The sequence below is a fragment of the Hipposideros armiger genome, unplaced genomic scaffold, assembly GCF_001890085.2.
Source record: "Hipposideros armiger isolate ML-2016 unplaced genomic scaffold, ASM189008v1 scaffold_232, whole genome shotgun sequence".
Taxonomy (NCBI): domain Eukaryota; kingdom Metazoa; phylum Chordata; class Mammalia; order Chiroptera; family Hipposideridae; genus Hipposideros; species Hipposideros armiger.
In genome coordinates this window covers 2,517,166-2,537,558 of record NW_017731582.1, presented here as the reverse complement: position 1 = coordinate 2,537,558, position 20,393 = coordinate 2,517,166, and the positions used below count along the sequence as shown (strand labels likewise).

Sequence of the window (20,393 nt, the reverse complement as noted above, 5' to 3'; positions counted from 1 at the left end):
CACACACACACACACACACACACACACACACACACACACACACACACACACACACACAGACTGTACAAAAAAGACTGGCTTCCCTTTTCCTGTGACCTTGACCTCTCCCCTCAACTTCCTAACACTTATTAATTTATGAAACTGTTTTTCTCAGCACAGTTTTGTTTTGTGTGTCCATTGGATTACAAACTTTATTAAAAAATACAAAACATGTCAAGTGTGGATGTGATTGTCACTTGGGTGGCAGGACCAAGTGTCCTTGGCTTATGAGGAATAGCTAGCTCTCATCTCACTTTTGTTTTCTCCCCCTACTCACACCCCCAGTCTGTATATAGGACCTATTTCCTTTCTGCCACTTAATCTCCCCAAAGATCATTTTAACTTGTTCAAGAGATTTTCGTTACAGACTGACTTGAACCAGTTTTCAGTGCTACGTTGTAAATATCTGACACTTCAAGGACCAAACTGATTCCTGGATAATGTGGAAGGCACTTCAAATTTGGATACAGGTAAAACCACCCCCTCAAGCAAACTCAGAAACCTTTGAGTGAGCTTTGGTGTCGTCTCTTGCCCCTTCCTCAACTCCAGTGACGGTGCTGGCAGCAGTGGCACAATGGCAATGGCACAGCCTGGCCTGACGGTGTTCTGTAGCTGCTAACAGGATGGAGCGGCAGACCAGGCTCCCCCCGCAGCTGCATGAACTACAGGCTGGGGGATTAAGCGGGGATGGGAACAGGGGCCATGGAGTTGGTGGTCTCACTTGCAATATCCAAGGGGCTCCTCCAGGCAGACCTATACTTTCGGTGCAAGAAGGCACCATCTCTTAGGGATTACAGCTGCTGGGGGCGAACTGCGGAAAAGGGGCAGAGAGGGCATCTTAGGTTCCCCTGCAGGCAGCTCCTAGTGTGCATGGTGCCGTGTCCCCCACCTCCCCATCAGAGCTTCTGGTTGCTCACTGTTCTTCCAGGCCCTCCGACTGGTGGGAGCAATTCCATTGATTCAGGGCAAGTAAGTATTCCCAAAACATGGCACTGGGTTGGCCTTGATCCTCAGGCCAGGGTTACTGTGAAGTGAGTGCAGAATCCAGCTGCTGTTCCAAGCCCACTAGAACCAGGCCCGTGGCCTGTTGGGCCGGGCTCTCTGCCACCTAGCTACTCTGGCTGAATGGCTCCAGCTGGGCTCTCTGGGTTGCTTGGATCCCGGTAAGCAGTATGACCAGCTCCTGCTGGCTCAGTTCCCAACCCCTAGGCAGAGAGGGAGCAGGGTCACAGCTGAGGTCCATGGCAGATAGGGGAGGTGGGGTCCTCAAGGTGAACAGGTGAAAAAGCCTCCAAAGGAGACTGGATGAGGGGATGGGGTGCAATGGAGCCACGTGCTCTGGCCCCGTGTGTGCTGCCTGCACTGACTCAGGCAAAGCAGCCAGCTTGCTTCTAGAAAGATCCTAGGGCTCCAGTCTCATTCTGCAGAAGGGACAGCCTGGCATTCCCAAGAAGCAGGTCTCAGCTGGCTGGTCTTTGGGTGGAGCAGCCTTTCTGGGACATCAGCCACAGCTGCCAGCTCCCCACCCCATCCTCACAGGGAGCTATAGTCAGAATTAGAAAATAATCAAATTTATTCTCTAGGGAATGGGGCCACCCATCCTTAAATAAACAGTCAGGAGGAAGGATGCCTGCTCACTCGGCAGGCGGTGGACATTCTGGGATTGTGGGGGGTGTCTCTGCCAGAGTGGGCTGGCCATCGGCCCCATCCCGAGGACGGAAGACCAGTTCCCCAGCCTGCAGCACCTGCCCGGCCGGCCACGTGCTGCCTGGCCCGTACTGCTGGTAGAAGTCCGCATCCGTCTGGAACATGACCAGTGCTTGCGCTGTGTGGATCCGCACATGCTGGGCCAGGCTGTTGGCATCCAGGAACTTGTCCCCACAGGAGTCACAGGCATAGAGGATGTGGGTGTTGGGATCTGTGGAGGTGGGTGCCACAGTCAGGGTGGGCAGGACCCTGCGGCCCACCAGCTTGCGCGCCCTGGGCAGCCTCCTCACCTTCTTCTTGTACTTGCTTCACAGCCTTGCTGATCTCGGCTTTAAGTACTTCCGTCTCATCGGCAGTCACAGCAGCCCCCACTGGTACCACTGTGGGCAGAATCAGCAGGGCCTAAGGCCAGAGGCACCTGCCCCTTCAGGGCCAACCCAGAGGCAAGGTGCCCGTGACCACCCTCTGCTGCCCCTAACCCGCACCTGTGAGCTGAGTGACGGCTGTTGCTGCCAGTGCCTCGGTGGCCAACGTCACCATGTCATCAACAGTGACCACGCTGACCTCACCACCCTCTTCTGGCTCCAGGATTTTGATGCCTGCCTTGCCCTGGTGCACAGTCTTCACATGGGAGCGCAGGTTGTCCACCCGGTTGAAGCCGCGACCACACTTGTCACACAGATAAGGCTTCTCTCCTGGGGGGGGAGGCAAGGTTCTCTCCTGCCATTGGGGGAGGGGGGACCTCAGTGGCCTCCAGCTCCCCCAGCAGCCCTGTCTTTTCCAATAGGAAGTGCTCTGGGGCAGCCCCCAGAGCTGCACAGAAGCCTCCAGGGGCCCCTGCACCTCCTGGAAGCTCTTAAGGAAGTGGGGTCCTCATAACTGCCTTCAAAGCCACTTAACGGCAAGTGTGAGCACCCAAGGCTGGAATCTGGGGGTACCTCCCTTCCCACCACCTCCACCCAGAGCAGGGCTTGGGACGGGGGGCTGGGCAGGCGGGTACATGCTCACCAGTGTGAATGATGATGTGCTTGGACAGGTCCCCCACGTTCACGAAGGCCTTGCTGCACACGCTGCACTTATGGGGGCGGATGTTGTCATGGTGGCGAATGTGATTGGCCAACTGGCTGGACTGGACGAATCTGTAGGGCCGCAGAGGGAGGGGTCGGCACTGAACTGCCCAAGCCTGTTCCCAGGGGAGATGGGCTGGGCCTCCTGCCTCGTCTTCTAGACTGAAGGGGACCCCGGATCTATGCGGGATTGGGCAGCAGTCGGCCGGGTTCCCCCACCGAGCCCTAGTCTGTGTTCCAACCCCCTTGGCCGGCCGGGGCAGGACCTCTTGCCGCAGCGCTCGCAGACGTAGGGCTTCTCGCCGGTGTGCTGGCGCACGTGCGCGATGAGGGAGCTGGCCTGCGTGAAGGCCTTGCCGCACATCACGCACTGGCACGGCTTCTCACCTGGGGGGGGGGGGGGCAGGAGAAGGCGTTGGGGCCCCCGCCGCCCCCGGCGCCCGGCCCGGCCCCAGGCCCCCTGGGCGTGCTCACCCACCCGTGTGGATGCGGACGTGCCGCTGCAGGGCGCCGGGGTCGGCAAACTGCCGCTGGCAGTGGATGCACACATAGGGCTTCTCCCCGCTGTGGATCCGGAGGTGCCGCTTAAGGTTCCCTGAGGAGACCGAGGGGGGCCTGGCGTGGGCGCCACGACGTGGCTGAGGAGCGGGGGGGCGCGGGGCGGCCGGGCAGCCTGGCCCTACCTGAGGTGGTGAACTGCTTCCCACACTCGCGGCACTTGAGGGGCCCGTCGGCGATGTGGATCTTCAGGTGCGCCTTCAGGTTCCCCACCTGTGCCGGGCGGCGGTCAGACGTCACCCAGCAGGAACCGGCCTTGGGTCTCAGCAGCTCTCCCGGCAGGGAGCGACCGCCTCTGGTCCTGCCCGGGGCCTGCGGCTAGCTGCACCTCTCCCGAGGCCGGGGGCATTCCAGGTCCCAGCAGCGGGACGGACACCATCCCCGCCCCACTTCTTTCTGGTCCAGAGCCCACCCTGACTTCGCCTGCCTTCCCATCCAGGGCGCCGTCCCCCGGGAGGGTCACTTTCCACTCGGCCACCTACTTCTCCCACCAAGCCTGGGTCCTCGCGCCGGCGGCTGCCTCTGCCGCGCGCCCCCCGCGCACGGGGCCTGGGCCCCCGCTGGGGCGGCGCCCACACACCTGGTTGAACTTCTTGTCGCAGTGCGGGCACTTGTGCTCCTTGTCGGTGTCGTGCGTCTCCAGGTGGCGCATCTTGGACGTGGGGTCGGAGAAGGAGCGGCCGCAGTAGTCGCACTGGTAGGGCTTCTCGCCGCTGTGCACCAGCTGGTGCCGCTTCAGGTTGCCCGACGTGGTGAAGAGCTTGCCGCAGTCCTCGCAGCGGTAGCGCGCCTCGCCCGAGTGCCGCTTCTTGTGCAGGTTCAGCAGGCTGATGAGCCGGTAGCTCTTGCCACACTCCTCGCAGCCGTAGGGCTTCAGCGGGCTGGAGGGCGGGAGGGAGAGGAGGGGTCGCTGGGGTCCGAGGCCCGCGGGGACGCGCAGCCGGGCGGGGCGCCGGACGTACCTGTGCGTCTTCTCGTGGGCCTTGCAGGCGGCTGGGTCGGAGAAGGCCTTGCTGCACTCGCTGCACGAGAAGGGCTTCTCGCCTGTGTGGATGCGGATGTGCCGCTTGAAGTTCCCGGTGTGCGTGAACTCCTTCCCACAGTCCTGCAGGGCGCGGGAAAGCGGGAGTGAGGGGGTGGGACGAGGACCGGGGGCGGGGCGGGGGGCGGGGCGGCCTCACCTCGCACTTGTGGATGACCGAGCCATAGGCCTTCGATTCTGTGCGGTCACCGTAGGTACCCGGGCGCAGGCCCCGGGCCTCTGCGCCCAGCTCCTGGCCTGAGTCCGTGCTGGCCGACTCCTCGCTCTCCTCGGGGGCCTCTCCCTTCTCCAGCTGCGGCCCCTCTTCCTTGACCATAGTAGGCACAGTATCCTCCTCTTCTCGCTCTTCTCCTTTCCTGGCTGGCTCCACCTCCATTTCTGCCAGGAGAAGGGCAGGAACTGAGGCGCCTGGGAGGGCAGAGGGTGCCTCCACAGGGAAGTGACCTCAGAGTCAGGCAAACGCCAGGACTGGCCACGTCATCTCGGCACACACCCCCGTCTCTACGTGGGCACCTAGCAGGGGCCTGGCAATGTCTGGGCGCCACTGATAAATGGTCCCAGCACTGGTCAGGGCAGCACCAGGGGGGGACTGCTGACCAGGACACCTGTTGCTGGGAAGATGCAGCAGGCTACAGGGGTCCCCAGCGGGCTGTGCAGCAGGAAAGGCGCCGTCAGCCAACAAGGGCTAGGGGTGGGCGGGGGGCGGAGGCTGTGGGCTGCAAGGCTCCCTTATGGTGCTCTGCACCTGGTCAGACGTGCCAGCCCTGTGTCAGCAGCGCTTCTGGGCTAATGGGAAGCACGGGCAGGGTGCACAACCAAGAAACTGATGTCCAAATTCGAGAATCAGAAAAGATGTCGATCCAAAAGCTGAAGTGAAAGGGTGGCTTAGACTGGGGTCAGTTGAAGGTACGAGGAGAGGGACCTGGGGGGGGACACGAGTGGGCATTGGCCAGGGCTCGGTGGAGGTACCTTGCTCCGAGCTCTCTGACAAGGCAGCCTCGGCCTCAGCAGCAGCCATGCCACTCGTGGGGTCAGGCTTGGGCTCTACTGGCGGTGGCTCCCGGGGGGCATCAGCCTTCTCCGTCTGCTCTGCACCTGGGGTGGAGATGGGGACATCGGAGGCTGGACTGAGACTCTCTAGGGCCCAGATGGCTCTCCTGAACTAGGATCCTGGTAGTGGCTCTGGCTCGGGGTGGGGCCAGCACATCTAAGCTCAGGCTGCTTGTGCCTCTGCTCTGGCTGGAACAGAAACCCCAAAACCAACAGTGGGTCCTTCTGGGTAACCTGAACTCAAGGGGTGTAGCTGCCTATGCCCCCTTCTTCTCAGCCCCAGGAGCCTCCCAAGGAAGCCCCTCACTGCACTGGGGCCCAGGCTGCTGGGAGGTGATGGGACAGCGGGCTGGTCCTCAGCGTCACAACTCACCACTGGCCGCACTCTCAGCCTGGCCGCCTCGCTCCTCTTTGGGCTCTCTGCCTGGGCCCGTGGGTGGACTGCCTCCGGCTGAGTCCAGTCCGCTCAGTGTAGTAGTAGCAGCCTTCTCCTCTTTGGCTCTCCTGTCCCCTCCTAGAAATGAAACGGGACAGACCTGCCATTTCCCATCAAATGCCCGCCTCTTAGAGAAGCTGGGGGTGGGGGCGAAGGGCTCCTGCCAGAGCCTTTCTCAGACTTTGCTGCCGCTAACCCTCACCAGCACCCCAGAACGCAGGCAAGGCCAGAGGAGGAAACTGAGACCCAGAGAGGCAACACGGATGGAGGGTCAGAGGCAGAGATCCCATCAAAAGCCACCTGCTCAGGAATGCCTGCCAATAATCTTACCTTCCACGGCCAAGGCCTCCGTATTCTCCCCGGGGCTGGTGGCCGGCTCAGCGAGCGACTTTAGGGCGTGGCAGGCCGTGATGATGTCCTGCATCTGCAGGAAGCTGGCCACAGCCAGCACATCGTCCACGTTCTCAGAGCTCAGGCTCAGCTTGGCCGTGTACATAAACTCCAGCACCTGCCCCAGGCCTGCCAAGGACACAGACAGCCATCACAGACCCACCTCAAGGCCTGGCGCCAGCAGCCTGCCAGCCGCTCCACTCGGCGGCGGGGTCCATGGACTTGTGAAAAGCACAGTGGCAGGCCACCATCTCCCCATCTCCTGTGCTGGCAGAGAGGCAGGCAACCTGTGGACTCAGCCCAGACAACTTCTGAACAGGGATACACCCACAGAGGACAGGGTGTGAAGTGCACCCTGCATGGAAGACAGGGTGTGAACGCCATGCTCACCCTACATGGGGGACAGAGGGTGTGAACACACACCCTACACGGAGGACAAAGGGTATGAAAGCCCTCCCTGCACAGAGAACAGAGGATTAAATGGAGGACAGAGGGTGTGAAAGCCCTCCCTGCATGGAGGAGAGGGTGTAAATGCCCACCCTTGTACACTCTCTACCCTGCCACTAACCACTTCACTACCGGAGGACACTCCAACCAGTGTGTCCGCACCGGCTTTCATCAGGGCTCTGCCACAAACTCTCTCTCTGACCTCCAGGCCAGTCACCTGATCTCTTTGGGTCTCAGTTTCCACATCTACAAAATGGGACAACATGACCTTGCCCGACCTTCTCACGGCACGGCACGCCATTCTGGGTTGGGAGCCCAAAATGATGACCGCCATTTCCTTCCTCAACCCCAGGGCCTTCCTGCCAGCCCTCCCGGCCCCAGCCCTTGCCACCCCATCATGGTGAGCACTGGAATAGGGGGTTCAGACCGATCCAGCGATGGAAGGGGAAGGGGCTGGGGGCTCCGAGCCCACCTGTGCTGTCCCTCCTGATGAGCTTGTCCCGTGTTCACGCCTGGAGTTCATCATCGGCCCTTCCTGCCAGTTCTCCCCTTGCCACCCGCTCTGCCACAACAGGCCCCCAAAACGTGGTAGGAACTTGGTACCCACACACTCATGGGTCCTGTGTGGGAGGCCTGGCGCACCCCACAGCCTGAAGGTGCTGCTCCCAGGGGGGCAGGGGCTGTGTCAGGAGGGCCTGGCATGGCACAGGGTCAGCCACCGCTTCCGGCCCTCAACCAGCGGGGTACCTGCCGCGTTACTGATGTCCAGGTGCACCACATCCTTCTGGTCCACGAAGAGCATCTTGAAGTACTCGCTGCAAGCTGCCAGCACCGCCTTGTGGGCCTTAAAGTCAACACCATCCACCACAAAAGTGCAGTCACACAGAAGCCCCAGCTGCCGCTGCTGGTTCAGCTGCTCCAAGACGTGCTGGCTGTGCTGGGGGAAATCCATGGCTGGGGAGAGCCAAAGGGCCTTCGTGTTAGCATGGAGAAGGGACGCCGGTCAGCCTGGACACAGCCCCAGCACTCCCAGGTGAGAGGTGCAGGGAGACAAGGAGGATTAAAACAAGTCCATGGAGGGCAAACAACTCCAGCTAGCCCTCTGTAAGCCAAGGCCGACCAGAGGCTCCTAGATCCCTGGGTTCACTGGCCAGGAACGTTCCCCAAACGAAGCATTGAGGGGCCAACACAAAACAGCCATCCTTGTATCTTGCCAGGTAATGACATTAAAAAGTCAAAAAGCAAACACTGATTACTATCAGCGTTTTTACAAAAAACATGGTCAGTTTAACATTTTTTACAAAAAGAATTTATGACAATCTTTGAATAAAGGACAGATCTTTCAATTGGATACACATGGCTTTAGGAAAACCTTTCTATTTTGTCCTTATTTTTCTAATTCTGTCATGCACAGGTGAAATGTGTGGTGGGAATGGAGATGTGTCATACTCAGCGTTTTAGGAGTCGGTCCCTTTCCTGCGGTACCCACAGTCCGGGCTGAGCTCTCCAGAAGGTTCTCCATTCGTGTGTGTCTCTCTCTCTCTCCCTCTCCCTCTCTCCCCCTCTCCCTCTCCCCCTCTCCCTCTCCCTCTCCCTCTCCCTCTCTCTCCCCCTCCCTCCTTCCCTCCCTCCCTCTCTCTGATTCACAGGCTCAGGGAACTACATAAAGCTGGGGAGTCCTTTGCCTCCAGAAACCTCCAGGCTGTCCCTGGAGAAAGAATGAACTCTGATCCTGACCCCAAGAGCTGTTGGCCTGGCTGCAGTTTCTCTGTCAAAGGCCCCACTTAATGCCTGGAAATCCCACAACTGTCTCAAGTAAAAGTGCTCAGAAAAATTCCATGGCCTGGTGCCCAGTGAGCATGAACTGCACAAGCCATGACTAAATAAGTATCTGAAATAGCTCTCCCCTCCCCCTCAACACCACACCAGCCAGTCTCATGCCAGCATTTTCTAGGGAAAATAAGCAAGTCCTCCTTTTGAGAAAGAGCCAATTTCAAAATAAAAGTAAATGCCCTGGGACCACATGATAAGAGATCCGACAGTGCCAGACTGTCCCACCCTGGCCCAGAATCCAATCACAGTGGCAGTGGCTTCTCTCCCAGCTCTTCCAGAATCTTCTCTGAGGCCGGTCTGCTCAGAGCTGCCCCAGGCTGGTTCTGGGCTGATGAGGAGGGCACTTTGAGGCTCCCAGCCCCCAGGTTTCAGTAGCCCCTCACTGGCTGTTCCCCTGTTACATCAGCCTCTTGGGGGTGAGTCACCAAGCTGTAGCCCTGGAGCTGCAGTGACCATGTATGGCTTTTCTGGCTGTGATGAGCCACCTCAAAAGCCACACACCCTGACTCCTCGCACACACATGGCTTAGGCAGCACAGATCAGCTTTGAGGGACACAAAGCCAGCCCACTCACTCGCCCGTGGTGTCTGGGAACTTTTCAAAAGTGGCCCTATGGGGCCGGCCGAGTGGCGCGTTGGTTGGGAGCTGGCTTGGGACGCCAGAGGGCCCCGGTTCAGATCCCACATATGAGGGCCAGTGACACTGCCCTCTACAGCTAAGATGCTGAACAACAGCTCAACCTGGAGCTGGACTGCTGTGAGTCACGGCAACGGCGTAGGCTGCAGTCCCTGTGGCAGTGGGTTGCCATGGGCTACCGTGGGTAGCCAGCGGCCAGCATGAGCGGCCAGCAGCCGCAATGAGCGGCCGTCCAGAAGCCAGTGACTGATCTGCCTCACCTGGGAAGAGCACAATGATGGTGCCAACTTGGGCCAGTGAAGCAACGTCCTCCACAACTAGACTGAAGAACAAAACGACAGCAACTTGTCTGTTACCCTCCCCTGATTCCCGAATGCTGTTCCCCTCCCCCAATTTCCCAATTAAAAATCTTTAAAAAAAGAAAAGGGGGGCCTATGTATTTGCTGAGCTAGGGGACGTCACATGGTAGGTGAGCAGTACTCCATCAAGTAAGGGGGAATATGGAAGTGGCAACAGGCCACGTGTCACAGGGTGCCAGCCTCTGAGTCGTGAGTCCAGAGTTGCCGCTGCTGGGGACCCGGAAACACCCTTTCTCTCCCTCCAACATCTCAGGACTGTCCTTTGGTCCCAGCCTCCACTTACAAGCTCCCAGACAGAGGCTCGACTTCTTGGGCCTCTCAGTAATACTCTGTCATATCGTAAGGGCCTGTGGCTGGGGCTCTAAAGAATAAGCAGGAAGGGCCAGAGGCCAGCACCGGAGTCAAGAGGTAAGGTAGGAGACAGCGTGGGCACTCCGTGTCTGGACAACCACCTCCCGAGCCAAACCAGCAGCAGCAGCAGCACGGAGCCACCAAGCAAAGGCCGACACTGGCACAGGACACCTCCTAAAGGCATCCTTCTCTCGATCGTCAATCCCCGGAAAAAGCAAGTTCCCATTTATGACCTGAAGGAATGCAAGGGAGAATTTTGGCTGCTCTGTTCCTGAGCAGGTAAAAGCTAAAAGAGAGGTTTTGGGAGAACATGGAAAAGAACCAATGTCCAGTCCGTGAGCTAAACACCCAGGGAGGCCTGGGACCTGAAGAGAGGACACACCAGACACAGTGTAAACAGAAACAGGCAGGAGCAAGGAGCGGACGGGCCAGCTCATCCCCAGGGCTGACTCCTCTCAGCTGTGGAAAAAGCCACAAGGGCAGACAGGTGTGTGCATGTGTGTGTGGGCGGCCTCTGAGTCCCAATCACCAGTCACCCTCTATGTCCTCAGGAGCCCCAGGTGAAATACCTCCCAAGTGCAGAAAGGGAGGGCCCACCAGGGCCGAATCCTCAATCAGCTTCAGAACGAGCCCTTTCAAGTCAGGCGCAAACCCTTCCGTCTTGGCAGTGGGCCTGGCTCCCTCAGCTTTACCAGGAGCCAACCCAAAAACTGAGCTGGGAGGAAATATCTCCTAGCTCAGAAACAACTGGGGAGCATTAGCTGAACCCCTGGAGGTACAGAGTTCTTCCCAGCACCCCTTAGCTGGAGCCTGGCGAAAGCAGAACCCTCCAGCCATAAATCCATCTGACCTGCAGGGGAGATAAAGGTGAGAAAAGACTCCTAGCCAACAGGGTGGAGGGGCTGCCGGCTCAAAGGTTAGGGACCCAAGGCTGCCACACAGCCCAGAGCTTCTAGGGAAGGGCAGCGAAGCCCAGCTCTCCTGGGCACAAGGCAGGAGCTCTCGTTTTCAGAGGCCTTGGGGGAAGGCTGGTAAAGGTCCCTGGGAGAGGGTGGATGCTGGCTCGGCACCTCCGAGTCCCCTGTCCGCCCACACACAGGAGAGCAGCTGTGTGCCATGAGTAATGTTTTCCACCCAATGCTAACCCGCACTCTTCCGATAGGAGATGCCCGCCCAGAAGTGGCTCCTCCCCAAATGTGGGTGCCGGAGGAAAAACCCAGGGGCCCGAATTCCTCTGAGGCAGCCTGCGAAGCCATTCCAACAGAGAAATACTCCTAACAGAGCATCTGCTCTGACACAATCAAAGAAAGAAAAGGAAGAGAGAAGACACGGGGAGAGGACCAAGAGATAGAGGAAGAGGCAAAAGGGGAAGGAGAGGGCCTACAAGGAAGGAAAGAAAAAGGCCCTTTCCATAAATAGATAAGCAGCACTTAACATATGCTCAGAGCCCATTCCTGTGATCAGCCCCACAGGGAGTGTGAGCGCAGCCCTGGGGGGCTTTGCCAAGCTCTAAATGGTGTCGCCCACAGAGACACTGTCAGCGTCACTGTGGATTTATCATCGCGGGCACACGCACACCCCCAGGGCAAGTGGGGCTCAGATGCCCCAGGCTGTCTTCCAGCTAGCTCTCACCACCAGCTGGCTGCCTGCAAAACAACTCCGACATCGCCTTCTCTGCCCCAGGTGATGCGCTGAGCAGGTGAGGGGCCAGCTGACGTGGTACTTCCCGCAGAAAGGCTGACGAGAATCAGGTGGTAGCCCACCTCTAAACCTACGTGAAATGCTCTAGAAAGATCACGGCAATCCTCCCACTGCCTCCTGCATCCTCTTTTATACTCTGCAGGGACAGGAACCCACCAGGATGTGGCAAAGCTTAGAGGCATCCAGGAAAATGATGCACCTGCCTGGGCCACACAGTGGGACAACTGGGCGCCACGGGCAGGGAGGTGGGAGCTGGCCGTCCTGAGTGCACGTGATGAGGGGTCCCTGTCTGAGGCTTTAAACACCGTAATGAGCTCAGCAGCCAGTCTGCTTCTCATCACCACTGTGAGTTTCCACCGGCTCTACCCGTGGTGTGTGGTACCCTTCACTCAAGCCCGAGTGTGGGATCCAGGTCCCACCCTCCTTACTTCATCTTGCTGGAAGGACAATAAATGTGGGCCTTAGTTAAAGCTACTTCTAAGAAAGACCCTAAAAACTCAGAACTACAGAAGACACAAACAGAACAAGACCACACAACCCAGTGAGTCCCAAGTCCTCAGGTCAGATACAGAATATTAAAAGCCATAAACGGGCACACGACTTGCCCACTCAGAGACGGGCCTAATCTTCCCACAGACTCCTGGCTGCAATTGGGCACCCTGCCCGTGACCCAGCCAGCTGCTCAGCTGTTCTTCATTAAAGGGGCAGACCTCAGTGTCACAGCTGGGATGCTCCCCTGATGACCAATAGCCTGGCTGGACACACAGCCAGGGCCTGCCTCACAAGGCATTCATTTGGGAATGAAAAAGTGAGGTGCCTGGGGACCCCCTGCAGTGATTCCAAACAGGCCCCACTAAGCCATTCGGGCAAGGATGGCATGGGAACCAGTCTCCGAGCTGGCCGCCCACCAACAATCCCTGCCATTCCCATCAGAGCCAACTGCACCTGCTCTGAGCTGCCACCTGACTCTGGGTGGCCCTGTGACGACTCTGACCAACAGGACGCAGTGACTGCACCATTTCCAGGCCTGACCCTCCAGAGGTCTGGAAGATTCTGCTTGGCTTTCTTGGAATCCAGCGGCCCAACTCTAGGAATGACCAGGCTCTCTTGTTGGAGAAATAGGACATACGGGGGGTCCCCGGAGGAAAGACCAACAACGTTCAGAGGCCACGTGAAGAACCGAGATGCCCCGGCCGACAGCACCAAGCCTCCAATATGAGAGAGACACTTTCTTAGACCTTCCGGCCCAGCTAAGAGCCGAATGCTGTCACGTGAATGACCTCAACACCTCGTGGAACAAAAACCCCTACCCAGTCAACCCACAAAACTGGGAGAAATAAACTGCTGATGGTTTGTTTACAGCAAGAGATAACTGATACAGATGGTAACTCTAAAAAGGGAATGAGTAACAAAACAATTGAGGATAATGGTTCTCTCCGTGGGAGGAAGGGCAATCAGGACCCTGGAAGTGTTCTATTTCTTTACTTGGCTACACCTAGATTTATTATTTAAACTAAATGTGTACATTTCATGTACTTTTGTTTGGGGACATATCTCAAAATTTAACTTAATAAGAAAAAAGTGAGGTACCACACTCAATCTATGCAAAAAACCAGGTCAGCTCCTAACAGCCCTCGCGGGGGCTTTGTGAGACCTGAACCTCAGGTTTCAGTGGAGCCGAATGAACCGCAAAGGCTCACAGGAGTGGGGTTCAGGGGGTCTGGCCATCTCATTCATCCTTCAGTTCCAAAACATGGTGAACAGACTGCCTATAAGAGAGGGTTCTCCTTGTGTCATGAAATCTACTCTACTCAGTTCAACAAAAACCGAGTCCCGGATCCCAACCAGTACCAATGAAATGGCATTTATGGAGTCTCTTCAACATGCCAAGCGACGCAGTGTCAGGCATGGCACAGCCTGGTCACCTACACATTGAGAACACGATTACTCTAGGCGCCAAGTCCCACACTGCTGCCTCCGAGACCCAGGTTCTGCCACCCACCACATTAGCAGGTGATCTGCAGCAGAGCTTCTCCTCAAGGAAAGGGGGGCCAATGGGACTACTCCCACATCTGTCACACGGTTCAACTAGGTAACATCAGCAGAGGGCCGGTACAGTGCCTGGCACATGCTAAGCACTCAACCATCGCTACCAGGAAGCAGAGATGCAGATTACAGTGTTTTTTTAGGCCAAAGACCCTATCAGATGGTTTGTACATATCCTTTTATGTTGGGCACCTCGGGTGCACTCAATAACTATTCAGCGACTTGACCTTGTTAAGAAGTTGTAATCATAACCCATTATTCCTTCTAAATGCAATCTGGAAAAATCCCAGAGCCCAATTAACATTCTGAGAGGGAGAGAGTGAAGGGAAAGGCACTGGGCAAGAACCATTCGGAGCGATTTTTTCAGGTGGGGAAGCACTTTATGTTGAGCAACTGTTCTGTCAAATCCCAAGAGTGCTCCCGGGTGAGGGCTGGAGTGCCTGCCCAGGGCTCTAAGTGGGTCCACAGAGCACCGCTCCATCTCAGAGTCAAATGGGCACCTGTCAAACATGAAATATTACACAGGTTATTAGCAAGCACTAAAGTGCAGGCAGAGTTTCCAAACTGCCACACAGAGGGAAGCCAGGAAGCCAGGGGACAACTGGTCTACCACAAAGAGACGCTGATCTTGACCAACAGCCCCCAGTCCCCAGCACATGTGGCGCCCAGCTGCGGGTCTGGACATGACACAGCCATCTCAAGTCCAGGGGCCTTGAGGCACCTGAAGCAGGTGAGAGGGAACACCATGTGGTTTCCAGTTGCTCAGGGTTTCTGATTTTCTAGAAATACAGGTGGCTCCTGTATATAGCTTAGCACACACAAACTCAGGCCAAGGAAATGCAAGGTCACAGCAGGCCAGCCTTGAGAACATGAACCCTACCTACCCAGCCCTGCCACCCACCCAGTGTGACCACCTGTCCCTTTTCAGTGCAACATGGCAGAGGCAAACATCAACAAAACCAGCCCTCTGGCACTTTCCTCCTTGCCCAGAAAACACAGCTCTTCTATTAAGCTTGTGTTTCTCAAACTTTAAATCAATTTCCCCTTTAGAGAAACATACAAACTGACTTAGCCCTCCCCAACAGCCCCGAGCTGGTATCTTCTACTGGATAGTAGCCTCCACCCTGAATAGTCACTGCTGCCTTCTATGTAATCCTACCAGCCAAGCAGTATTTGGGTGGTAAACACATAATGCAATAGATAGATGATGTATTATAGAATTGTACTTTAGAAACCTATATAAAATTTACCAAAAATATTTTTTTTTTTAAAGTTTGTAGCAGAGGATAGTTTTATTAGAGCAGAAAGTTACAGCTCTTGAAATGAGAGGGAGTCCTGACTGGGATGCCCTGTCGCCCAATAAATTTAATAAAAATTTTAAAAAAACAATTTGGTAGTATTTTCTTTGAAGTTTGTGTTACTGAAAAAAAAAAACACGCTGATTTTTTTAAACCTAAAAATAATATCTAAATATAAAATTAAATTGTGGTACTGACTTTGCTTTTCAAACTATACAACTTCCACTATCTTTAAGATTTAACCACACGTCTGCAGAGGGAGAGGGCATCCCCCTTCCCGACCCCCAAGGGGCCCCACTGGGTCATGGCTGAGCGGGGAGGCTGGCCAGCCGAAACACAGTGCTGTCCGGTATCCCAGGAGCCCATGCCAGCTGAGACTCCGTTAGGCCAGCACATGCTCTGGGGACTCCTGAAGTTTCACACAGGGTACATCAGGGGCCTTCGTACCAAAAAGCCAGAATCAGAACATGTGGGACTTGTGTGGTGTCTGATCACCCTCCTGACATCCCCAAACCCCACCTCACGCTCCCTGAGCGGTGGTCGCCTACCGACACAGTACGAAATTATACCAGTAGGTTGCCTCGTCTGTCCCATCAAGTTTAATCGACTCACTGCGGGGTGGGACTACTTACTTCTTCCTCACAGCTGTTTATAGCACCTACTCCAGGACCTTGCTCTCAAATGGTTATAAATCAAGTTGGGGGACAGGCCTGGTACAGAGCGGTGATCCCAGGCCTTTTTGGGGATGACTAACTCAAGGTCTAAATATTCTGTGGACCCTTATGAAATAATAATTGTACTTTTGGTGCTTGTTAACTGAGAATAGACAAAAACCATTACGAAAAATGAATTTCATTCTATTAATCACAACAACGTCTGTATGCATGTGAGAAACAATTCTTCGTACGCAAATGAGAAATCTTCCCCATGATACAGAAAAACTGTGGTGTGATACAGCTGCACCACTACTCCTAATTACTACACTCCCCCATCCGGGAGTCCTCAGCCCATTCATTAGGAAACAGAGGCAGAGAAAAGACTAAAGAATTTCACAAATATAAGGAAATACAGTAACCTTAAATTATTGAAAAAAGAATTTCACAAACATTTAGCCAGTGCTTATTCTGTGCTTGTCTTAAGTACTGAATTAGAGCTTTGAGCCAATGGGGAAGACAGGTAATAAACTGACATAATAATGTCATGTATTAAGTGCTGTGAAACTAATGCAAGCCAAGTAGACAGAGAGGCAGAGGCTACTTAATATTTAAGAAAATGGTCAAGGAGGACCTCTCTGAGGTGACATTTAAGCAAAGACTGAATGAAGTGCAAGAGCAAGTGATGCCACTATAAGCCCAGGGGCTGTTACAGACACAAGGAAGGGCAAACGCAAAGGCCCTGAGACAGGCATGACCTTGGCAAAGGGGCCAGCGTGCCTGGAGAGGGGAAGCGAGGTTGGCGGCAGCAGAGGCTGAGATCACTCAGAGTCTGAGAGGCAAGTCAGACTTTGGAGTTCCTTTTTTGTTTTTTAATTTTATTGTTAGTTTCAGGTGTACAGAACAATGCAATAGTTTTCCTTTTCACCCTCACAAAGTAACAACCCCCCTCCCCCATCTACTGCCCTCCCACCCCTGATATCATGCTTATCTATTACAATTCCATCGACTCCATTCCCACACTCTACTCCATGTCCCATGACTATATGTATATATAATTATAATTGACATACAATATTATTCAACATCAGCTTCAGAAATACAGTGCGGTGGTCAGGCCTCTACACCAACTAGGAATTGGTCTCCCTAACAAGACATGAGTCCATCTGGCCCCCTAAAAAATATTTACAACATTATTGATTATATTCCCCAGACTGTCTTTTCTATCCCTGAGGCAATATTGTTGTTACTAATTTGTATTGTCTAATCCCTTCCCCTTCTCCTTCATCCCCAACCCCTCCCAACTAGCAACCCTGTTTTTCCTCTGTGTCTCTGAGACTATTTCTGTTTACATTTCTCATTTATTCAGTTTTTTAGAATCCACATATAAGTGAGATCATATGGTATTTGTCTTTCTCTGACTGACTTATTTCACTTAGCATAATGTTCTCTAGTTCCATCCATATTGTTGCAAATGGTACTATTTTCTTCTTTATAGCTGAGTAAAAACTTTTTTTTTTTTTTTTTAGCTGAGGCATCCTGCCACCTGTTGGCAGCTCAGCGGCAACTCAGCTCAGGCCAGGACTCGAACCGCTGTTGCTCAGAGCTCAAACTCTTGAGCGAGCTCTTAACCAACTGAGCCACTCGGCAAGCCCTGGAGTTCCTTTTAAGTGCACTGGGACGCCCCTAGAGGATTGAAAGCAGGACAGTGACTGCAGGGGGGCAAGAGTGGACACTGGAACACCAGCAGAGAAGCAAGAGATGGAGGTGGCTTCCACCAAGGTGGGAGCAGGAAAGGTATCAGAGGAGGGATACTTTCAGGCACAGCCAACATCATTAGCTGATCAAGTAGATGCGGATTGTGGGAAAAAAGAAAGGAGTCAAGGATGACATGCACATTTTCAGCCTGAGAAACTGGCCGGTGGTGCTGCCATTTATTGAGGTGGGAATGATGGTGGGGCAGAGAGTCAGTGGAGGAAAAGCACGAGTTCTGTGCTGGCCAATTACAGCCAGAGGTCTGCACCAGAGACAGTGGTTAAAGCCACAGGAGGAATGGGATGGCCATGGGGGTGAATACTGATAAAAAGGAGACAAGACCAGTGCACTAAGAAGCAGAGAACATGCATTTGAACCCTGCCAACAATCTTACCAGGGTGGCCTCAGCAAGCTTCTCTGGGTTCTGGACTGCTCACCCATTAAATAGGAAAACCACCACACACACGAGAATTAAAGAAGATAAATAACAGTAAACACTACACAAATGCTGGCAAAAATGGAATTAGAGAGTCGGCCGAGTGGCTTATTGGTTAAGAGCTGGCTTGGGACGCCAGGTCTGAGCAGCAGGGCCCTGATTCGGATCCCACATATGAGGGCCAGTGACACTGTGCCCTCTACAGCTAAGTTGGTGAACAACAGCCCAACCTGGAGCTGAGCTGCTGTGAGTCGCCAGAGACCGCGTAGGCTGCAGCCCCTGCTACAATGGGCTGCCTTAAGCTACCATGAGCAGCCGGCTGCGGGTGTGAGCTGCCCAAGCACCGCCATGAGCGGCCGTCCGGAGGCCGGAGACTGATCTGCCTCACCTGGGAAGAGCGCAATGATCACAATACCAACATGGGCCAGTGAAGCAACATCCTCCACAACTAGACTGAAGAACAAAAGGACAGCAACTTGTCTGTTTCCCTTCCTCGATTCCCCAACGCTGTTCCCTCCCCCAATTCCCCAATTAAAAAAAAAACTTAAAAAAAAAAAAGGAATTAGATGTTACTTCTCTAACACAAGTCACTGACTGATACACGGTTAAACAAACAAGAAAAAAAACCAATTAATTAAAAGAGAGCAAAGCAGGTTATCGCAAGTGAGCTCCGTTTATGGGTGAAGTGCACAGTGACTCTGCGACAAGGCTCTGGGTCAAAGCCGTGGGAAGGCGGTCGGTAGAAACCAAAGGAGCCACAGTCTGGTCCAGCATGACAAAAAAGCACACAGACTTTGTTCCCGTCTGGCTTCACACTTCCACTGTCAGGCTTTGCTATTGTGTGACTTGGGGCAGAGAGCCTGGGAAGAACCACCCACTCGAGTTAAATATGGACAGATCCTGTGGTCTAATCTCTGTAGTTGGTGGGCTGAGGGGTAGTGGAGCGGACTGACATGTACTTCAAAGTCAACTGCAGAGCACGACCCAGTGCAGGTGCCCTGTTGGGGGCTGCCGCTCAATGCGTCTAAGGCCAGGCCTGTCTGACACCCACCCTCAAGGACCTTCTACCAGGGGAGAAAGACCCAGACTCTCACGACCCTCCGCTGAGTGCTGAAAGGGTGGCGCCCTCTAGCCACATCTAACATGACACATGACCCAAGATGAAAAGGACATTCAGGCAGAGGACAGCATAAGCAATGGGGTGGGTACAGGACAAAGAATGGTGTACGTACAAGGGGGACAGGATGGAGGGGACAGCACCACAAGATAACGAGTGAGTAGACAGGCTGAAGCCGGCATGCAGGGTTAAGCCCGTCACACCAGGATTTAGCTGCGTTCATCCTCAGCAGCCGGGAGCCACGCCAGGGGTTTAAGCAAGAGAGGGGCATGGTTAGGCTCACATTTCTGAAGGTCACTCTGGCTGCGTTAGCGTAGAGAACAGACTGAAAGGCGAGGGAGGAGATCAGAAGCAGAAAAACAAGTTAAGGAGTCCCACAGAGCTGGACCCTCAGGAGGTGAAAAATGGCACAATGTCACCCCCAGCTGTCACTGGGAGGGTTTAGCTGGTGCCCAGAATCCAACACACACTCATATGGATCTTTCTGAGCCTGTGCAGGCAGCCTTCCCACTAAATATTATAACATCCTTGGAAAATTTTAAGTACGTCTTCTTGGAGTGGCTCAAAGTCCCTTAACACTTAGTCCCCGACCCTTCCTGGGGGAAGTGGGGCCATGCTGTTTGTCTAAAACCATACACCCAGGCTGGGGATTCCTACATCTTACTCACATTTAAAAGAAAACAGTCTCTGGAGGGGTATACAAGACACAGGTAAGGGGAACCCCCTCTGAGAAGGGAAAGTGGGGAAAGGAGTTACACTTTTCACTGCATATCATTTCTGCATTTTTTGGTTTTACCAGTTGTAAATACTACCTATTCAAAACTTAAAACAAAGAAAGTATAAAAAGGAACGGAAGAAGAGAGGAAGAAAATGTACATTAGGTCAGAGTGCCTTTGTTTCTATTTACCATAAAACCTTTAAGACATTTTCTATAAGACTTGGTGACTCAAAACTTCTCAACAGGGGAAAAAAAAAATCATAAGGGAAATGGAAAATTATGGTAATTTCCACAAAGAAATGTGTCACTCGGGAAAACTTTATGAGCATAATTCCTTAAGGGTACAAAACTTAAAACCCCCTAGAAAAGCAGCTGGTAGCCTTTTCAGGCAGAGATGAAGCTGAAGACCTCCCCCGGGGGTGTGGGGGGGTGGCCAGGAGGCAGGGACAGGGGCAGCACTGCAAATGGCTTTAGGAAGTTTACTGACTCCCTGGGCTCAGCTAAAGAACTCCTGTCTTGGAATTGAGCCAGGCTAGTTAAGTACCTTGGGCAAGAATGTTTAATCTCGGCACCTCAATTTCCTTCTGTAAAATGGGGATGGTAGTAAAAATTTCTACTTCATACAGTTGCTGTTGGCCATCATCCTTTTTTTTTTTTTTTAAGATTTTTATTGGGGAATTGGGGGAGGGGAACAGTGTTGGGGAATTAGGGAAGGGAAACAGCTAAAGAACTCCTGTCTTGGAATTGAGCCAGGC

General features: G+C 54.2%; 1 protein-coding gene across 4 annotated transcripts in view; it reads right to left on the bottom strand.

Moving 5' to 3' along the window:
• Positions 1-6: 6 nt before the first annotated feature.
• Positions 7-20,393, bottom strand: part of ZBTB17 (zinc finger and BTB domain containing 17) — a 29,856-nt gene continuing 9,469 nt past the window's right edge. For 2 of the 4 annotated variants that reach the window (XM_019654873.1, XM_019654872.1), the window contains 14 exons: positions 7,484-7,690; positions 6,230-6,418; positions 5,837-5,977; positions 5,383-5,508; positions 4,553-4,791; positions 4,334-4,476; positions 3,952-4,252; positions 3,497-3,584; positions 3,292-3,408; positions 3,080-3,200; positions 2,755-2,885; positions 2,232-2,441; positions 2,037-2,126; positions 1,595-1,957 (listed from right to left, as the gene is read on the bottom strand). In XM_019654873.1, the coding sequence (XP_019510418.1) occupies positions 1,674-1,957; positions 2,037-2,126; positions 2,232-2,441; positions 2,755-2,885; positions 3,080-3,200; positions 3,292-3,408; positions 3,497-3,584; positions 3,952-4,252; positions 4,334-4,476; positions 4,553-4,791; positions 5,383-5,508; positions 5,837-5,977; positions 6,230-6,418; positions 7,484-7,688 (2,385 nt within the window). In that variant the 5' untranslated portion in view covers positions 7,689-7,690 and the 3' untranslated portion in view covers positions 1,595-1,673. Of the gene's footprint in view, positions 1,958-2,036; positions 2,127-2,231; positions 2,442-2,754; positions 2,886-3,079; positions 3,201-3,291; positions 3,409-3,496; positions 3,585-3,951; positions 4,253-4,333; positions 4,477-4,552; positions 4,792-5,382; positions 5,509-5,836; positions 5,978-6,229; positions 6,419-7,483; positions 7,691-8,225; positions 8,249-20,393 lie in introns of those variants that run through there. The other 2 variants (XM_019654874.1, XM_019654875.1) reach the window with 2 other exon arrangements.